We start from the raw sequence: 20,643 nt of genomic DNA on the forward strand, positions 1-20,643 counted from the left end.
GGATTCTCTCTAATTTTGTTAACAAAATGTGCACCAAGTTTAAGTTATCTGTAAACAGTTTCAATGCATGGTTTAACAGAGTTGTAGAAGTCCTGGATAATATGATTGAGTTTTTTAGTAGTCGGGGCTTGCTTTCACTAGGTCAGTCTGAACCAGTGCTGAACAAGCCGAGTGTTTGTAAAGACATTCGGGATCTCCATGATAGGTACATTAGAGTTCCAGCGGATAAGGCTGCTAATAATTTTATTGTGATTTGTAAAATGTTTTATGTAGAGGTTTTTTTTAAGAGAGTTAGGCATTGATACGGTTACTTTCACTGGTATAGGAAATAGCACATATGTTCCTTGTCATAAGTCATTCCAAGATATTATCTCTGAGCATCAGGAAGTTTTCGTTAATAATTTCGGTATTTTCTGTAAAGAGGTAAATCTTTGTATTCCTCGACTGTTCTGGATCCCGAAGCTTCATTAGAACCCACACAAGTATAGGTTTATAGCGGGTACCAGGCAGTGTTCCACCAAACAGTTTTCAGTTATAGTTAAATCAGGCTTACAAGTTGTTAGGGAACAGTTCAGGAAATATTGTTTAGTAATTGAGAATAATTCTGGTATGAACACTTTCTGGAGCATTAATTCTTCTTTAGAGTTCTAAGATAGAATTTGATGCCTCAATATCAAGTCAGTTGAAGTTTTTGATTTTTCAACTTTTCATACAAATTTGGATTTAGTACTAGTGAGGGATTCACTCTTCAAAGTGATTGACAAGGTTTTTAACTCTTTAAATAAGTTTTTATGTGTCAGGTTTGTTGGAGCATTCTTTTCTAAAAAATAAATACTCAAGTTTTCATTGTTTTGATGAGCAGAAGTTTAAGGATGCTGTTAATTTCATTGTATTCAATACTTTTGTATCTTTTTGTAGGATAATGTTTCAACAGGTTCCAGGTATTCCCATGGGTGAGAATTGCAGCCACCCACTAGCGGATATTTTTCTTATTTTCTGTGAATTTTCATTTATACAGAAACTGATAAAGTAGAAAAAAATTAGGATTAGCTCAAAAATTATCTCATACATGTCGTTATATCGATGATATTTGTGTGGATAACTATAATTTTTTTGATAGGCAGCTTCATAAGATTGATCCAGATAGCCAGAATACAAACAGGAGTGGTAATGATTGTACAGTTGCTGCATATCTGGATGTATTGGTTAGAGTTGGACAGAATGGCTTTGAGTACGAGTGTATATCATAAAGTTGATGATTTCAGTTTCCCTGAAGTCTTGTACACTTTTCCAGGTAGTAATGTACCAATTAAAATGGGTTACAATGTCTTTTCATCTCAGTTACTTATATTTGAAAGAATTTGTTCAGTAAAGGATGATTTTGTGGAATGTACTCAGAAGATTTTTTTCCATCATGTTAAACAGAGGACATTTGGCTGATTGTTTGATCAGGTCTTGTTAGAATGTCTTTCGACTCCAACGTCGCCTTTTATTTAGGTTTGGTTGGTTTTCGTGGAAACAAGTTCCTATTGCATTGCATTTGATATAATAACAATAAATTGATTATTTTAGTGAGGTCAATTCTTTAATTAATATCATTGATTTAAAATGTATATATTTATAGATGGTATAATATAATGGAGGTATTTATATAAAAATCAAATAAATAAATGTTATTTCTAAAATACATTATAAATAAGAATTAAAATAATTTATTGGTGGTTGCGAGGATACGCAGTGCAGCATATTAAAATCGGTTATTAATGACAGTTTGAAGATTTGAATGACAGTTTGAGTCTATGGTTCGATGGAGGTGCTGTGTCATGGAAACGTCTATCAGGTAAAGTGTTTATCACTATATTATCATATAAAGTTATGTACATATGATTAAACTTATTAATATGTAGTACTACTTTCAACAAAATAATTAATTAAATAAGTTTTAATAAGGACATTACATTGCTGTGTTGACTGACTGTCAGGACACAACTTTGAGGTTGTAGGTCCATTGATGTTGAGTAATCTACTGATGTGGACCGGTGACCGGGGTTGTGAACCCGCCGTTTGGAGAGGTTCTGGCCTGAAAGGATCGAAACCTCGATGAAAAACGGTGCCCGGCTGATGATCCCGGCAGTTGAGAAATCATTCAATTGCTTACAAGTGAAGGTTATAACTTCAAATAAAATAACTTTTGTAAATACTTACCAGTACATAATGTGTGTGTGTGTGTGTGTGTGTGTGTGTGTGTGTGTGTGTGTGTGTGTGTGTGTGTGTGTGTGTGTGTGTGTGTGTGTGTGTGTGTGTGTGTGTGTGTGTGTGTGTGTGTGTGTGTGTGTGTGTGTGTGTGTGTGTGTACTGTTATGTCTGGCTTTCTTCTTGGGACGACAATGCAGTAATCGGTCTATATTTTGATTAAATTGAATGTTATATTTGAACACTAATCGGAACATGAATCAGAAGACAAATCTGCTGTTAAACATTACTTTGGCTCTGAATTTGTCTTGATTGCACATGCACAGAGAGGAGGGAGATATTTTTACTCTGTCTACCTGCCTGGTCGAAAGAAATCATTCCAAACAGGAAACTTAATGTTTTTATGGATGTCATAAAGGACACAAACAACAGGCACGAATAATTAATGTGACATGTTAGGTAGGATGGTGCAATCGACACTGGTTAAACGGTGGTAAAACCTGATACACAATCTTAATGAGTTTTAGTCAACATGATTATAATCGTCTCCACGCTTTACCGACCACTCTGTACATTAACACCTCATTCACTCATCAGAGTTAAATCGAGCAAGGGACGAACGATGCGCACGTCTCGTCGCACGTCTCCTGTCTCTCTACACCTTCCTTCTCGCGGGTTTATATAGTGACGCAGAATGATCCCATGCCTTCCAGAAAATGTGATTCTTGTCCATCCTGGAAGTTTCGTCTGAGCATCTTCACAAATCCAGCATCCAGCATCTTCCAGCATCCAACAATCCAGCATCTTCACAAATCTCACTCAGCAGTTTACATTACAATCCTGCCATCTACAGCCAAAATTATCTCATTACATCAAGCATTTTATCATACAATTCACTGATCCATGCTGCAGAAAAATTATAACATGTAACAGTCAATTTAAATCCTTCATTTAAAGGCATTTACTAATGCTTATATACAAATACCACAACATCGAGCTTTTAATTGACATCATTCTTGTTAAACTCCAAAAATCCAAACTATCTGCTCACCTCCATTCCTTTGTTCCTATTTTCTCCCACTTGTGGAAACATATTGCTGATCCAGTGCAATCCCACTCTTCCCTCGATGGCTTCAACGTAACAGTGCGCTACCATGTCATGTCACCCTCCAACACTAGCCATGATCTTTTTACCCAGTATAAACTTTCTCTCTTCTCTCATTCATGTTATGTTGCTGCTCTTATATCAGCCTGGTGTTGGCTTCGTGGTTAGGGTGGCGATTTGGGATCCTCGGTTCCTGAGTTCAAGCCCCGTTGGGCCACTGAATTAATACACCAGGAGGTTGACTGAGCCTGTCATCCTTCCGAGGTCAGCAAAATGTGTACCAGTGCACTGGTAAGGGGGCACTGCATCAGTGACATAGCCGCTTCCCAACCAATGATGCAACCAGCAGCCACAGGCTGCACTCGATGGAGAGAGACTGCTCTTGAAAGAGCCGACACTTTGGATATGAGAAAGGGCATCACAGTTTGAGTCATTAAAGTTGGAGGGACGGACAATAGACCACACACAGAAACGGAAGGTTGTTGGGCCTTGCCTACTGTGCGGCGATACTCTTTGGTGTTGCCTTCCTTTTTTTAATCTGGATGTTCCCTACAAGTTTTCGTGTGTGTGAGAAAGGTTTTTGTATTTTTGTTTTCTTGTTTGAAAAATTTAATGGGTCTCGTGTTTTGTTTTTATTTAGAGTGAAGTGGAAAAGAAAATGACGAGCTTCATCCTTCTTGCACTTTTATCAACTTTGAAGGCACTTGGGACAAGTCTGTACGGTACAGCAATTGCATTTCAACCACAATTACTCGTGGAGGGGCTGGAGATGCGTTACATCATAAATTAACATAAAACAGAATGTGTAACCTGACTATTGACTGCTTCACTATTCTTATTAGAACCACAATTCACTTTGACACTCCTGGGAGCTTAAACCGATGTCATTCTGCAACAGGTCAGGTCAGGTCAAGTATGGGAGCATGCGCCAGAGCAGCGCGTCGCTGCGTCCACTTTCCTCCGGTACTCCAGGGGCATCCATCTGGCCATCCCCCAGGCAGATGCCTGGCCCGTCCCCATCCCCTTGAGATGTGGATCAATCTGCTGCAAACATGAGACCCATGTTCAGCCCGTTGGCTGCCTCCCTTTAACAAAGCTCCCCCAAGGAGAGAATCTGGTGAGCAGGATCAGCGTCAGGAAAATGATCCACATGTCCATACAGCCGCAATTGATGCTCAAGGACTATACAGGTAACAAAGCTCATCTGAGTCCCTCTCAGCAACCGCTCATTGGACACAATGTCTGACTAGCGATAGCCAAAGATTCTCCAAAGAGACCTGGTGTCAAAGGAGTTCTGTCTCCATCTCAGATCCCTGCTCAGAGTCCAAGTCTCACATCCATAGAGCAAGACTGAAAGCACCAAGGACCTGAACACTCGGATTTTCGTCCTCCCGCACAGGTACCGGCAGCACCACACCCAATGATCCAGTGAATCCATGACTACCAGGCCCGAACCAGATGTCCATTGACCTCTGGCTCATAGCCAGCAGAGACATGACTACCACTGCCAAGGAAAGTCGATCTATCCGTGACCTCAACATCCTCACCACAAACAGCTACAGACAAGATAGCAACTTCCAAGATGTCATTGAAAGTCTGGATCTTCGTTTTGACCCAGGAAACCTGTAATCTCAGCAGCTCCGGCTCCGCATTCAATGCCTCGAGGGCCCCTTCAAGGATATCGAGGGTCTCCGCAAAGATGACTGCATCATCTGTGTAATCAAGGTCATAGATCTTGACATTTCCAAATGATGCACCGCAGCTTCATCTCTCCGACATCTTCCCCAGAATCCACTTCATACAAGCACTGAAAAGGTGGGGTCCAGTACATACCCCTGTCGAACTCCAGTAACAATTGGAAATAAGTCAGAGATGCAACCACCACATCTCACAGCACTCTCAGTACCAGAGAAGGTTCAGACATCAGATTGATCATTTTTGGTGGTACCCCAGGAAGACAAAGAATCCTCCAGAGGACATCCCGATTCACTGAATCGAATGCTTTACAGAGATCAACATAGGCTGCAAGCAGCCCCTGCCGAAACTCTCGTCTGCGTTCGGTGAGGACACGAAGGGCAAGGATACGGTCAATCGTTGACCTCTTTGGTGTAAAGCCTGACTGCTCTTGAGGCTGGTGCTGAAGCAGATGGTGGTGAACCTTATGAAGAATTATCCGAACAAAGACCTTGCCCAGCACTGAGAGCAGCGCCACCCCTCGGTCGTTGTTGCAGTCTTGGAAATTACCCTTCCCTTTGTAGAGAGGGATAACAAGACCCCTCTTACAGTCTGTTTGGATGTTGCCTGTGTTCCAGGCAGAGCACAGAACTGCATGCAATGACACGAGTGCAGCATTTTCACCAGCCTTGAGAAGTTCAGCTTGGATGCCACAGATCCCTGAAACTTTATCCCTTTTGAACCGGTTCATTGTAGCCTGTTTCCACAAATGAACGTGGATCACAGTTGATTGGGGGGGTCAGCAAAAGGGACAGTAACACCCCTGACATCCAACTCGACTCGACTGGTGGATCAGCCTGGTACAGCCACTCAAAGTAACCGGCCCAGCGGGCTTTCACTTCGGACTTCTCTATCAAGAGCCTATCACCCTCTGCTCTAACTGCAGTACACCGAGGGATGGGCTTGGAGGAACGCAATGCGTGCATTGCCCTCCAAGCGGGATGACAATCACGAGAATCACTCTGCAACAGAGTTGTCAATAAGTCACTTGAGTGAAGTCTCAAATCCCACGGGAAGGTCTCAAGTTTCAATATTCAAAAATACGAGAAATTTTTGGGGTTTTTTTTTTTCCTATTTGTGCATGTGCGAGCATGCAGGCAGGCCTTTGCCAGGTGGATCGCGTGGGTTTTAAATGTTCCCACCCCATTTTATATGGAACTCTTCCCCCATTCCGAACTCCACCCTTGCTCCCCTCACTCCTCCCTCCTCTCTTCTTCCCTCCGTCCCCTGCTCTTTCTCTCTCCTCTCTCTTTCCCTCTCCTCTGTCCTCCCTCCCCTCCCTCCTCTCTCTCCCTTCCCCTTCCCTCCGTCCTCTCTCCTGTCTCCCTCAATCCTCCCTCCTCTCTTCCTCCATCCTTCCTCCTCTCTTCCTCCATCCTTCCTCCTATCTTCCTCCTATATTCCTCCTCCATCCCTCTCTCTCTCTCCTATCACTCTCCCCCTCTCTCTCTCTCCCACTCCTCCCCCTCCCACTGCTCCCCCACCCCATCCCCACTGTTGAGGGGACTGCAGCATGTACAAATCAGATTTGGAGTGAACCGACTGGAGACGTGCAAAGGTCACATTAATCAGCGGTCACTTTGGCATAGATAAATACAAATAAAGTTGGAAGGGCCTCGGTGGAGCGCATAACTCCACCAGGTAATGCCTGAACCACGAGAACATATCTGGCCCAATCCATTTTTGAGATATCATGATGTATATCGTTTTTGGCCCTATCAATGGTGAAGAATCACGATAAAAATCTAGTAGTCGGATCCGGATCCGGATCTTCACCAAAATCTGATGAGTTCGTCCTTGTCACACACCCAACCCGTCCACAACATTTTATTCGGATCCGTCCACAACTTTTTGAGATATCCTGCACACAAAGACAAACAGAAAGAAAGGGGTGAAACATAACTTCCTTCACCTTCGGTGGTGGAGGTAAAAATATAAAACGTTTCCTTCACATCATGGCAGGACAGCCGAGAGGTAAACACACTCGCTCAAAGCTGTCGAGCCTGGGTTTGAATCCCGACTCAGCTATAAACTGTCATCCCGGTGTTTTACAGGCAGGATGACTCATCAATGTGTGCTGCTAAACTGGACATCACATCTGCTGGAATACCCCCCCCTCCCCCACTCTCCTCCCCTCTCGCACCCCTTCCCATCTGTTTTCCCTCTGCCTTTCCCACAATCTCTCACCATCTCTCTCCATCTCTCACCATCTCTCTCCATCTCTCACCCTCTCTCTCTCTCCATCTCTCACCATCTCTCTCCATCTCTCACCCTCTCTCTCTCTCCATCTCTCCCCATCTCTCTCCATCTCTCACCCTCTCTCTCTCTCTCTCTCTCTCTCTCTCCATCTCTCTCCATCTCTCTCCCAGCCCTCCCCTCTCTCTTCCACCCCTCTTCCTCTCTCCCATCCCTCTCCCCTCTCCCTCTCCCTCTCTCCCCTCTCCCTCTCTCTCCCACCCCTCTCCCTCTCTCTCCCACCCCTCTCCCTCTCTCTCCCACCCCTCTCCCTCTCTCTCCCACCCCTCTCCCTCTCTCTCCCACCCCTCTTCCTCACCCCTCTACTTCTCTCTCCCACTCCTCTCCCACCCTTTCCCTCTCTCTCCCACCTGACTCCTTCTCCCTCCCTCTCTTCCCCACCCATCTCCCCCTCTTTCTCCCCTCCCCTATTTCTCCCCTCTCCCTCTGTCCCCTCTGCCTCTCTCCAATCCCTCTGCCTCTCTCTCCATCCCCTTCCCTCTTTCTCCCCCCAAATTCAAAACTGAACTGTCAGTCCTTAACAGTCCCCTTAACAGAGAGAGGGAGAGTGATGGGAGAGAGGGAGATGGATGGGAGAGAGGGATAGGGGGAGAGGGATGGGAGAGAGGGAGAGAGGGATAGGGGTGGGGGGAGAAAGGGATTGGTGTGGGAGAGAGAGAGGGAGAGGGGTGGGAGAGAGAGGAGAGAAGGAGAGAGAGAGAAAGAGGAGTGGAAGAGAGAGGGGAAGATGGGGAGAGGGGTGGGAGAGAGAGGGGGAGGGATGGGAGAGAGAGGGGTGGGAGATAGTTGTCAGAGAGAGAGGGATTGGTGTGGGAGAGAGAGGGATAGGGGTGGGAGAGAGGAGAGAGGGAGAGGGGTGGGAGAGAGAGGAGAGGGATTGGAGAGAGTTGTGGGAGAGAGGGAGAGAGAGGGATTGGTGTGGGAGAGAGAGGGATAGGGGTGGGAGAGAGAGGAGAGAGGGAGAGGGGTGGGAGAGAGAGGAGGGATGGGAGAGAGAGCGAGAGAGAGAGAGGAGGGGCAAAGGGGGGAGAGAGGGGAGGGATGGGAGAGAGAGAGGGGTAGGAGAGGGAGAGAGAGAGAGAGAGAGAGAGAGAGAGAGAGAGAGAGAGAGAGAGAGAGAGAGGAGGGGCAAAGGGAGAGAGAGAGGGATGACCCAGCTATAAACTGTCATCCTGGTGTTTGACATGCGAGTGATTTATCAATGTGTGTGCTATCTCTCGGATGGACGTTAAATTGAGCATCACATTTGTCTGAATCCCCCTCGCTCTCCTATTCACCCCCTCCCCTCTCTCTCCCTTGCATCCGTCCACATTCCCTCTTATCACTCTTCTCTATCCTTCCGCAATGTCCTCTCTTCCTCCCCTCCCTCCTTCCTCTCTCCCTCTCCTTCCTCCCTCCTCTGTCCCTCCCTTCCATCCCTCCTCACTCCATCCTATCGTCCTCCTCTATCCTTTCCCTCCCTCCTCTTCCTCCCCCCCCCCCCCGCACCCTTAATTTTTCCGTTGGCGAAGGGACGGGTTATATTTGCTCGTTGTTTACTAATCACCGTGTAAATCACGTTAAAATAGTCACTGATCTCTACTTTTGTCTTTTTCCTGCATATCATTTAAGTACAAGCTCAACCACTGAGCCTGAGATCAATGTATAAAAAGAAAACATGACCTCACATTAAACCTTGAAAAAAGAAGTCTGTAAATGCTTTTTGTTCTCTCATTTGGAGAAAGTAATAGAGGGAGCAATCCACTAACTTACACTCACAGTTTCAAACTCCTTCGGGCAACTGCAGTCTCACTTTGGAATAATCAAAACACTACAGGACACTTGGAAACGAATAATTAATGACTTAACAATGAGAATCAATTAATAATCCATGGCTTAACAATGAGAATGAATTAATAATCCATGGCTCAACAATGAGAATGAATTAATATGCCATCACTTAATGACAATCTACGGTTTAACAATGAGAATGAATTCATAACCAATGACTTCATAATGAGAATGAATTAATTATCCATGGTTTTTCAATGAAAATGAATGAATAATCAATGACTTGGCAATGAGATTTAGTTAATAATCCATGGCTTAACAATGACAATGAATTAATATTCCATCACTTAATGAGTGATTTATTAATCCATGGTTTAACAATGAGAATGAATGAATAATCCATGGCTTAATGATTAATATAATCAATGACTTAACAATGATAATGAATTATTAATCCATAGTTTAACAATGAGAATTAATTAATAATCCATGGCTTAATCATTAATAATCAATGACTTAACAATGAGAATGAATTAATAATCCATGGTTTAACAATGAGAATGAATTATTAATCCATGGTTTAACAATGAGAATGAATTCATAATCCATGGCTTAATCATTAATAATCAATGACTTAATGAGAATGAATTAATAATCCATGACTTAATGATTAATAATCAATGCCTTAACAATGAGAATGAATTAATAATCAATGGTTTAACAATGGGAATGAATTATTAATCCATGGTTTAACAATGAGAATGAATTAATAATCCATGGCTTAATGATTAATAATCAATGACTTAACAATGAGAATGAATTAATAATCCATGGCTTAATGATTAATAATCAATGACTTAACAATGAGAATGAATTAATAATCCATAGCTTAACAATGATAATAAATAATCAATGATTAAACAATGAGAATGAATTGTCCATGGTTTTACAATGAGAATGAATTAATAATCCATGGCTAAATGATTAATAATCAATGACTTAACAATGAGAATGAATTAATAATCCATGGCTTAATGATTATTAATCAATGACTTAGCAATGACAATGAATTCATAATCCATAGCTTAACAATGATAATTAATAAATAATCAATGATCAAACAATGAGAATGAATTTTTAATCCATGGCTTAACAATGAGAATGCATGAAGGACATTGCCCATTGCAGTAGAACATATCCTGCACATCCCAAATACCGAATTTCTCAATGAAAAAGTTTTGTTTTTTTATAAACTAGAAGGGAGGACACTGTTCGACGTCGTGATGTCGCCAGATATGCCTCCGCCCACATTGTTACATCATTATACATACTTGTACCAAGTTGGATATAAAACCCTGAACCCAGATTTAATAAAATTCAATAATGCTGGCTGCCAGACCATGCTACCGATGAGGTTGAAATTTAAAACAGATATTTCCCATCACGATGAGATCATAATTGTGAAGTTTCACGTCAATGAATGAAACGGCTGGTTGAAGAGAATTTTTTTTTAAAGATTATTGTTCAATCCAATATGGCCGCCAGACCTTGTGACCCATCAGTTATTCGTGAACAACCTGATATCCTCACAGGATGGGGACACACGTGTGTAAAGTTTCCCGTCGATTTGTCCACCTGTTCTGGAGAAGATTTTTAAAGGCTTTTATGTTAATAAAAAAAATATATATATATATATATATATATATATATATATATATATATATATATATATATATGGCTTTCGAACCACGTGACCAACGATGTCTTCAAATTGTTTCCCCAACACAATTTATCCCGAGATGACCCTCAAAATTTTTCATACTGATCAGATAAAGCGTTTGACGTATGTAAATATGATGTCATAACGAAGCCACCGATGACATCATAAAAAAAAAATCATCACACTTATTTCCCATAGAGAGTACATGACACGCGCCAAGTTTCAATTCTTTCCCGCGGAGCAGTTTCGGAAATACAGAGGTCCAAAGTTTTTCCTTTTTTCCAACATAGTTGTCACATCACGGGACCTATGACGTCATAATTATCATTAAAGCATTCCACATGAATAATCACACTTATGTTGAAAATTTTGTGTCAATCGGATAAGCGGTTGCGGAGGAAATCCATCGAAAAAATCCAATCCAGCAACATCATTCTTTTTCTTCCTATCCACTTCTTTCCTTCCCTCCTAGATCCAAGAACATCCTTTGAGTAATCCATCTTTTCTGGAAATGTGACCGAGCCGGTTTTTCCGTCTCTTCCTAATCGTCTCAATGAAACTCCTCTTCTCCTGCACCAACTCAAGAACTTGTTGCCTTATCTCATCGTCAAACCAATCCAAGCTTTTCCGACCTTTGGCACACCCACATTTTGAAAGCTTCCAGTCTCTTGATGGTCCTCCTTTCTCAAGGTCCACATCTCAGATCCTGACATGACCACACCGCATATCAAAGATTTCATCAACTTCTCCTTGTGCCGTTTGTTGAAGCTCTTTGTCATAAGCTCATTTTGACTATGCCAGTTCTCTTTCTGATCTCTTTATTACATTTAGCATCCTCGGTCACCAAGCTACCAATGTACCGAAACAATCCGATCGTTGTAGTTTGATATGAATACTTGCCATTGGTCTTCCTCACATTCATTCTCATTCCATATTCTTTAGATTTTTTTTTTTTATTCGGAAGTGAATTCCTGGCAATGTCGCTTCCCTCTTCTTAAACAGAGCTTTTAATATCAATCTCTCCTTAAATATGACACTTGAGAATGGATTTTCATTTAATCAGAAAGATTTTAATCGGATCACATTTGATTACTGGAACAATATTAATTATTTTTCTTCTCTCTTCCATTCGTTTTTTTTTTTTTTATGCCGAGTAAAAGCGACGTGCAATCATTATCAAATTAGCCGAGGTATTTCTCAATTAATTTCCAATTTGACATTGATTTAAACCATTTTGCATTGTTGTCCCCTCTCGACTTCCAACGCAAGCTCATCAGTCCTAGAGGGGACATTTACTTTCTCATCTCAAGGAATTTAACTGCCATAACCACAATTGTGTTATCAAAACATTAGCTCTCTTGGCCTGATTTTTGGGGTTAAGTGTCACTTCCTATCAGGGGGTGACGCAGGAAGCAATCAAGTTAACGAGACCTTTTTAAAAAATTTGTCTATTTGATTGAGTTCATGTAAGGAAAGATTTATTATCCCGTTCTCACGATTCCATAATTGGGGCAATTCGAATTTCTTTCCACCAGACCGCTCCCCTCCTCCCTACCCAACCCCCCACACCACCCCTAATATTTTGTCAAATTGCAGAATTTTCTTACTGTATTCCATTTCACCTTTATTCTGAATTTGCTTCCTTTCCACTTGTTAAACACCATTTTTATCAGACCTTATTTGGCCTCCAATCCTGTGTGCGAGCAGATATGGTCATACGTTGGTCAGGAGCTCCAGAGAACCTCAGTGTAAAAGGGTAGCACCATTCTCATGGTTTTTTTCATCACATTCGATACATTCCTCTGACTGCAGGATGAAGTGTGGTTTATATAATTATGTAATGTTGGAAAGTGAAATGACAAGGTTCTACAGTATGAACTTCTCTTCTTATTTTCCAGGTTGTGCGGCGATGGAGAGTCCAGATGTTTCCCCGAGGAACCACGAAGATCTGATTGTGATGGAGAACTCGTCCCTTGTGCTGCTTTGTGCCATTTCTGACAGCTCTGGCAAGCTGAAGGTGGTAGGGTGGTCTCTCGGGCTGAGCTCAAGGAGCTGGAGTGAAGGGTCCCAGAGTGGGACAATGGTGTGGAAGGGGTTGAGGAGTACGTTGGGGGTTGTGGCGGATGGAGTGCGTCACATAGGATGAGGGTGGAAGAAACAAACCAGAAACTTCTCTTTGGTGATGCATCACGTGACTGTACATGATACTGGATTGTACGAATGTCAGCTGAAGCCGGAGCCGCAAGATGATGCAAATGCTCCGCAGGCATACAATAAAACCTTCAACCTTAGAGTAAAGACAGGTGGGTTACTATGAACGATTTGACAACATCCTTTAAATTCAATCATAAACGTTCACAAATCTCAAATCCATCTGGATCGTCCATTCTCTGTCTTGTGCTCATAATTCAATGTCCCCTCTAGGCCAAGATGGCTTCTCATCTCCAACCCTCGCAAGTCCGAGCTCCTCCACCACTCACTCTATTTGTTCCACCGAGTCCCTGCACGGATCAAACAGATCACCATACTTTGAGCTTTTCCTGTGCTTAGTGGCGTTAATATTCTGCTTTGCATTCATTATCATGTACTTTGTATACAAGACCACAAAGCTAAAAACAGGTAAGAGTATTTTACTGCAGAAATTTTAGTCGTCATAAATATTCGTGGGCTAGAAAGATAGTCGAGAGGTTTTGCACACTCCCATCTGACCTCCCTAGCCTAGGTTTGAATTTCAGATGACCCAAACACCCAGCTATAAACTCCCATCCTGGAGTTCCACGGGCAGAGTGATTCATCAATGTGTGTGTGCCATTCCTCGGATTGACGTTAAACTGGTTGTCCCATCTCCCAGCATTAGTTGGTGGACGTTAAAGTTCTCAAGGTGTTTTTTTTTTGCGAGGAGTAGGTGAGCTATCGCTGGCACCATGGCCAAATCACAAATTCCTGAGCTCTCAATCGAGTTTGCTGTGTTGGAGTGGCGACCTGTCCAGGATTTTAACTCTGGGCCAAAAAACTTCGTGCTTCGGCAGGAACGACGCTCTGCAAAAGAGTATGGTACTCCCTCTTACCTCCACCACCGAAGGTGAAGGAGGTTATGTTTTCAACCCCTCTCTGTCTGTTTGTCTGTCTGTCTGTGTACAGGATATCTCAAAAAGTTGTGGACTGATCCGAATGAAATTTTGTCGATTTGACAAGGACGAACTGATTAGATTTTGGTGAAGATCCGGATCCGGATCCGACTTCTAGAATTTTCAAAGGGATCCTTCACCATTGAGAGATAGGGCCAAAAATGATATATAGCACGACATCTCAAAAAGTTGTGGACGGATTCAAATAAAACTTGGTGGACACGTTGGGTGTTTGACAAGGAAGAACTGATTCAATATGGGTGAAGATCCGTATGTGGATCTGGATACGAGAAGTAGATAATTTTTTAAGTGATTCTTCACCATTGAATGATGGAGCCAAAAACAATATATAGCACGATATCTCAAAAATGTATTGGGCTCGATATGTTCTCGTGGCGGAGGTATGTGCTCTACCGAGTGCCTTTCTAGTTTTTATTACTATTATTATTATTATTATTATTTATTTATTTATTTATTTTGTAATCATAACAAAGTTGTAGGGTATCATCATTGGCTGGGGGCACTTCTGCAGGTTAGGGCAGGATTTTTGGAATTTGTTCAGGGTGCTGGTGATGGCTTGCCTACTTCTCGCGAAGGACGCCTTGGGATCTTTAACGTCCACCAACCAATGCCAGGAGACGGGAAGGTTGTGGGACGTGGAGGAATGAATGTTATATCTTTGCTTATCCCCATTTCAGACTTGTTGTGGTTCCATAAATTTCTCATAAGATTCTCAGCAGGTTTCTCTCAGACCTTGTGAGAAATCGTGGGAGATTTTTGCCACGGTGTTTTCAATCATGCTGATCCAATTATTTTACAATGTCGCACATGACATACGTCGCATCGAGGTGATCGACCTGAAATATGATTACGTTTCAGGTTTGTGTCAAAACGAGTACAAATGGACAAGTTTTCAGTGAGCAAACATGTATTACACCCATGGAGAAGATCTGCACCAAAATAACATTTTCACAAATGGCAAATTCTAGGTTCCTGAAATCCCACTATATGACTGTGAAACACTAATGGGACCAAATGACAATGTTAAGGTGTTTTGTTGAAATATCAAGAACTAAGTCATGATGAGGGACATTTTGAAGTGTTTGGGTTGTGAAATGGTCTTCTTGGAGCATTGAAGACAAATTCTATCATTCTTTAAATGGAAATGGATCAGGTTCTTATGATGATGGAGCTTGCATAATGCAAACATTCACATGTTATGTTTATGATTGATCCTCCAAGCTTTCACCAACGATTTTTACATAACCTGATCTTTCTAACCACCACCATCTTCCCTTCCTCTCACTGTATGCAGAATTATCAACAATGAAAGCAAATGCCAACAGGTTGGTGATTACACAGTAACTGCATGCTGTACCTGAGAACAACTATTATCTCAACCTAAAACCCTCCTATGTTTTCATGGCAACTGTTCCGCTGCTTTTTCTAACTTGCTTTCTTCCGTACGAGTGTTTGGACGCAGCACTCGGTTGCCATATCTGCACACCCATGACGCACTTTTACTGTTTCAAAATGTCGAACGAAATGCAAACAGTTATTTCTTCCCTCGTGTTGTCTTGCTTTGGAGTTCACTTCCTGCGACGTGCTTCCCATCATCCGATGAGCTACGCCGCAACTTTCAGGGAAATATCAATTCCTACTACTTCCTACGTCTTTGAAGTTTCATCCTCCGTCACCACTGTTGTAGTTGAACTGTTTTTTATTTGCGAAAATCGAAGATTCTTCAAGTATTTTGGTTGGTCATGTGCGTTATTACTTTGCGAAAAAAAATTTTTTTTTTGCCAATTATGAGGCCAAGTCTGGAGCGTTTGTCGGTCTGTTTGTCTGTCTGTCACACGATTTTTTTGGCCACTTTTTCGAGCAATCGTTTTGAAATTTTTTGTGTGTGTAGGTGACCGGCCAAGGATGGCAACGCTAAATTGTGGTGAAGATCCAAATCCAGATCCTGATCTGAGAATTTTTCAAATGATTCTTCACCGTTGAGAGATGGGGCCAAAAATGATATTGCATGATATCTCATAAGGTTATGGATGGATTCACACGAAACTTGGTGGACAAGTTGAGAGTGCCACGAGGAAGAATTGGTTAAATGTTGGTGAAGATCCGAATCTAGATCTGGATACGAGAATTATTTGATTTTTAACTTATTCTTCAGCATTGAGAGATGGGGCTAAAAATGATATTGCATGATATCTCAAAAAGTTTCATTCTGTTGAATGCAACACTTCTGCTAGTAATGGAAATGGTTGGTTCGTTTAAGTCCAATATTTCCCCAGGATCAAACTACAACAAACGTCGTGTTTGGAATCTTCTTTGAGATGATAAAATTCAATGAGTACTGCTGATCTTATGCTTCCTTTTATTTTCTTTACAGGGATACAAGCACCATGCCTGATGAAGGTGAATTGTCTTACACTGATTTATGTACAATAGTATTGGGACAATAAGGGTTATTAATTCATAACCATTTCAAAGGATGTCAATCCGCTTTTGACAAACACAGCTTGGACCCAAATCACGAAAACTTTGTACCAAAGGTTGTTAACTACCAGGCATAATATTGTGCTATTTCTCATTGAGAGGACCTGCAAGTCGAGCAGTCGACTGTGGTGTCCACAATATGCTCCAGTGGTTTGTTTGGATTTGAGTCGACGAGTCGTTTTAAAACATTGCACATCTAGGTTTTTCTTATTAAAAAAAAAGTAATCTTTCCTTCTCACTGGGACCCTCACACTCACCTCTGAGCTATTTTGAGTTTTAATTTTGGCTCAGCTATCAACTGAGTTTGAATTGTTGTTCTTCCATGAGCATTGACGTTGTATACAAAAAACAAACTGTCACCCTGGTGTTTCACAGTCAGGATGAGACATCAATGTGTGTGCCGTCCCTCAGATGGACGTTAAACTGGGCGTCCCATCTGCTAGCATTAGTTGGTGAATGTTAAAGATCCCATGTGGAACAGCGACGACAACTAGACCCTTGGGATACGGGACCTGAGAAATGATCATTGTCATTATTTTTGGAGACTATGAGCTCGCTCTTTCCTGCATGCAATCATGTGAAACTATGAAATATTCCATCGTTTTGTTTTTGCAAGAGAAGGACTTTTCACAGATGAATCAGTGAGTTGGAGAACCAGTGTTTGTGAATTGTGGATAGAAATTTGAAGTTTTGTGTGTAAAAGTACAATTTGTTTGAGCATTGTCCACTCGGAATAAAAACTTGTTTTGTTTATGTTTTGTTGTTTTGTGTATGTTGTTTTGTTTGTGTTTTGTTGTTGTTGTGTGTGTGTGTGTGTGTATTGTTTGATTTATGTTTTGTTATTTTGTGTGGTGTTTTGTTTGTGTGTTGTTTTATTTGAGTTTTATTGTGTGTGGTGTTTTGATTGTTTTGTCATTTTTTGTGTGTTGTCTTGTTTGTTTTTTATTTTTGTTTATGTTATTTTGTTATTTTTTGTGTGTTGTCTTGCTTGTGTTTTGTTATTTTGTGTTTCTGTTTGTGTGTTTTGTTTGTGTTTTGTTACTTTTTGTGTGTTGTCTTGCTTGTGTTTTGTTATTTTATGTGTGTGGTGTTTGTGTTTGTGTGTTTTGTTTGTGTGTTTTGTTATTTTTTGTGTGTTGTCTTGCTTGTGTTTTGTTATTTTTGTTTGTGTTCTTTTGTGGTTTTTTGTTTGTGTTCTGTCTGTGTGTTGTCTTGTTTGCGTGTTGTTTTGTTTGTGTTTTGTTATTTTGTGTGGTGTTTGTGTATGTGTGTTATTTTATGTGTGTGGTGTTTTGTTTGTGTTTTGTTATTTTTTGTGTGTTGTCTTGTTTGTGTTTTGTTATTTTTGTTTGTGTTATTTGGTGGGTTTTTTGTTTGTGTTCTATCTGTGTGTTGTCTTGTTTGTGTGTTGTTATTTTGTTTGTGTAGTGTTTTGTTTGTCCGTTGTTTTATTTGAGTTTTATTGTATGTGATGTTTTGATTGTGTTTTGTAATTTTTTATGTGTTGTCTTTTTTGTGTTTTGTTATTTTTGTGTGTGTTATTTTGTGGGTTTTTTGTTTGTTTCCTGTCTGTGTGTGTTGTTTTGTTTGTGTTCTGTTTGTGTGTTATTTTGTTTGTGTGGTGTTTTGTTTGGGTTTTGTTATTTTGTGTTGTTTTGTTTGTCTTGTATTGTGTGTGTTGTTTTGTTTGTGTTGTCTTATTGTGTGTGTGTTGTTTTATTTGTGTTTTCTAATGTGTGTTGTTTTGTTTGTGTTTTGTTGTTTTTTGTTTTCCTTTTGTGTGGTGTTTTGTCATATTTGGTGTTTCATTTTGTTGTTTTGTTTGTGTTTTGTTATTTTGTGTGGTGTTTGTGTATGTGTGTTATTTTATGTGTGTGGTGTTTTTTTGTGTTTTGTTGTTTTTTTTTGTGTTGTCTTTTTTGTGTTTTGTTATTTTTGTGTGTTATTTTGTGTGTATTTTGTTTGTGTTTTGTTATTTTTGTGTTATTTTGTGTGTATTTTGTTTGCGTTTTGTTGTTTTGTGTGTGTGTGTGTGTGTGTGTGTGTGTGTGTGTGTGTGTGTGTGTGTGTGTGTGTGTGTGTGTGTGTGTGTGTGTGTGTGTGTGTGTGTGTGTGTGTGTGTGTGTGTGTGTTGTTTTGTTTGTGTTCTGTTTGTGTGGTGTTTTGTTTGGGTTTTGTCATTTTTGTGTGTTATGTTTGTGTGTTGTTATTTTGTGTTGTTTTGTTCGTATTGTGTGTGTTGTTTTGTTTGTGTTGTCTTATTCTGTGTGTTGTTTTGTTTGTATTTTGTTGTTTTGTTTGTTGTTTTGTTTGTGTGGTGTTTTGTCTTGTTTGGTGTTTTGTTTTGTTTTGGTTGGGTTGTTTTGTTTTGTGTGTATTTTGTTATTTTTGTGTGTATTTTGTTTGTGTTTTGTTATTTTTGTGTGTTATTTTGTTTGTGTTTTGTTATTTTTGTGTTATTTTGTGTGTATTTTGTTTGTGTGGTGTTTTGTTTGGGTTTTGTCATTTTTGTGTGTTATGTTTGTGTTTTGTTATTTTGTGTTGTTTTGTTTGTATTGTGTGTGTTGTTTTGTTTGTGTTGTCTTATTCTGTGTGTTGTTTTGTTTGTGCTTTGTTGTTTTGTTTGTGTTCTGCTTGTTTGGTGTTTTGTTTTGTTTTGTTTGTGTTGTTTTTTGTGTGTATTTTGTTTGTGTTTTGTTATTTTTGTGTGTATTTTGTTTGTGTTTTGTTGTTTAGTTTGTGTTTTGTTATTTTGTGTGTGTGTTGTTTTGTTTGTGTTCTGTTTGTGTGGTGTTTTGTTTGGGTTTTGTCATTTTTGTGTGTTATGTTTGTGTTTTGTTGTTTTGTGTTTTTTTGTTTGTATTGTTTGTGTTGTTTTGTTTGTGTTGTCTTATTCTGTGTGTTGTTTTGTTTGTGTTTTGTTGTTTTGTTTGTGTTCTGTTTGTGTGGTGTTTTGCCTTGTTTGGTGTTTTTTTTTTTTGTCTGTGTTTTGTTGTTTGTGTTTTGTTTTGTTTATGTGTTGTTTTGTTTTGTTTGTGTGTGTTGTTTTGTTGTTTTGTTTTGTTTGTGTGTGTTGTTTTGTCAGAAAATAATTTAAAACAGGTTTCATCATGAACACAAATTTGTTTTGCAATGGTGTTCATGAAAATTTACATTTTACATTTACACAATCCTTCCAAATGAATTGTTTGTTTGTTTGTACTCATACTTTGTGCAAAGTGTAAAAAAAATAACATGAGCCAAACCTTTGTTCTTTTCCAGCCCCTATTGGTCCATCCATGGCATACTCTCAACGACCAGATCCCGAGGTAAGATTTTACAAGAAAAGCTCACTGAACTTTTGAAATAGTCGATGATGTAAAGAAGCATTGATCGATATCCATGAAATAAATAAAGGTGTCCCATTTCCTCGTCCACCTTCAAGGATAACTTACAATATGCCATCTTGGATATCAAGAGCCCCAACGTATTGATACCTCTCAGGGATTCAAAAGGATGCGGCATCAGTTCCACCACCTATGCTGCATTCCAGTAATGGAACCTCTCAAGCTCCACATTTGCACCTCTCATTTGTTAAAACAATCACCTTGGTGGAGATGATCAGTGTACAGTATTATGAGTGATGGCAAAGCAAGAATACACAAGTTGAACCACATGAAACTTCCGTTGGTCCAACTATATAATGGGACATACAGTATAGCTATTGTCTCTACGACTGCACAGAACCAACTTAAACAGTCAAATATAAATGATAGCTTGATTTTCATAACTGTTGAACAGTTCGAATCAATACAAAATATGTGAACTTTGTAAAAGTGTTGTTGGATAATTTATGTTATGATTGCATCAGGCTTTTTTTTGCACATTTCAGAGCATGAATACTGTAATCTTACATTGTTGCTAAAATGTATTTGTCAAAATAATTAATAAATATTGCATTGGCAAAGGGAAAGTTCACGGCTGTGTTTGTGCCATTTATAATGTTCGGAACATTGCTTTACTAGTCGTCGTGGTTGGCGTTCGAATGTAGCGCTCAGCTTTGTATTCTCATCCGTTAGGGCATTTGTAAATTATTGAGGGTGCCTGTGATATCTCAACTACTTTTCACAAACGACTTCATGGGATCTTTAACGTCCATCCAAGGAACAGCATGCACTATGATCCCACATCTTGCTTGCGGAACACCAGGATATGAGTTTGTCGGTGCATCAGACGTCGAAGCCGGGCTGACAGCT

At 40.4% G+C, this 20,643-nt stretch overlaps 1 protein-coding gene across 11 annotated transcripts in view; it reads left to right on the forward strand.

The window, feature by feature from the left end:
* LOC147022350 (uncharacterized) overlaps positions 1-20,363 on the forward strand; it is a 51,466-nt gene extending 31,103 nt beyond the window's left edge. For 5 of the 11 annotated variants that reach the window (XM_085893148.1, XM_085893149.1, XM_085893147.1 and 2 more), the window contains 7 exons: positions 3,939-4,020; positions 12,677-13,081; positions 13,203-13,397; positions 15,222-15,252; positions 16,302-16,327; positions 19,670-19,716; positions 19,833-20,363. In XM_085893148.1, coding sequence (XP_085749274.1) covers positions 12,961-13,081; positions 13,203-13,397; positions 15,222-15,252; positions 16,302-16,327; positions 19,670-19,716; positions 19,833-19,943 — 531 coding nt within the window. In that variant the 5' untranslated portion in view covers positions 3,939-4,020; positions 12,677-12,960 and the 3' untranslated portion in view covers positions 19,944-20,363. Of the gene's footprint in view, positions 1-3,938; positions 4,021-11,250; positions 11,469-12,676; positions 13,082-13,202; positions 13,398-15,221; positions 15,253-16,301; positions 16,328-19,669; positions 19,717-19,832 lie in introns of those variants that run through there. The other 6 variants (XM_085893153.1, XM_085893152.1, XM_085893154.1 and 3 more) reach the window with 3 other exon arrangements.
* The last annotated feature ends 280 nt before the right edge of the window (positions 20,364-20,643 follow it).

Source organism: Eptatretus burgeri, chromosome 8 (assembly GCF_056783735.1).
Source record: "Eptatretus burgeri isolate ZD-2024b chromosome 8, Ebu_testis_v1, whole genome shotgun sequence".
In the NCBI taxonomy this organism is placed as follows: domain Eukaryota; kingdom Metazoa; phylum Chordata; class Myxini; order Myxiniformes; family Myxinidae; genus Eptatretus; species Eptatretus burgeri.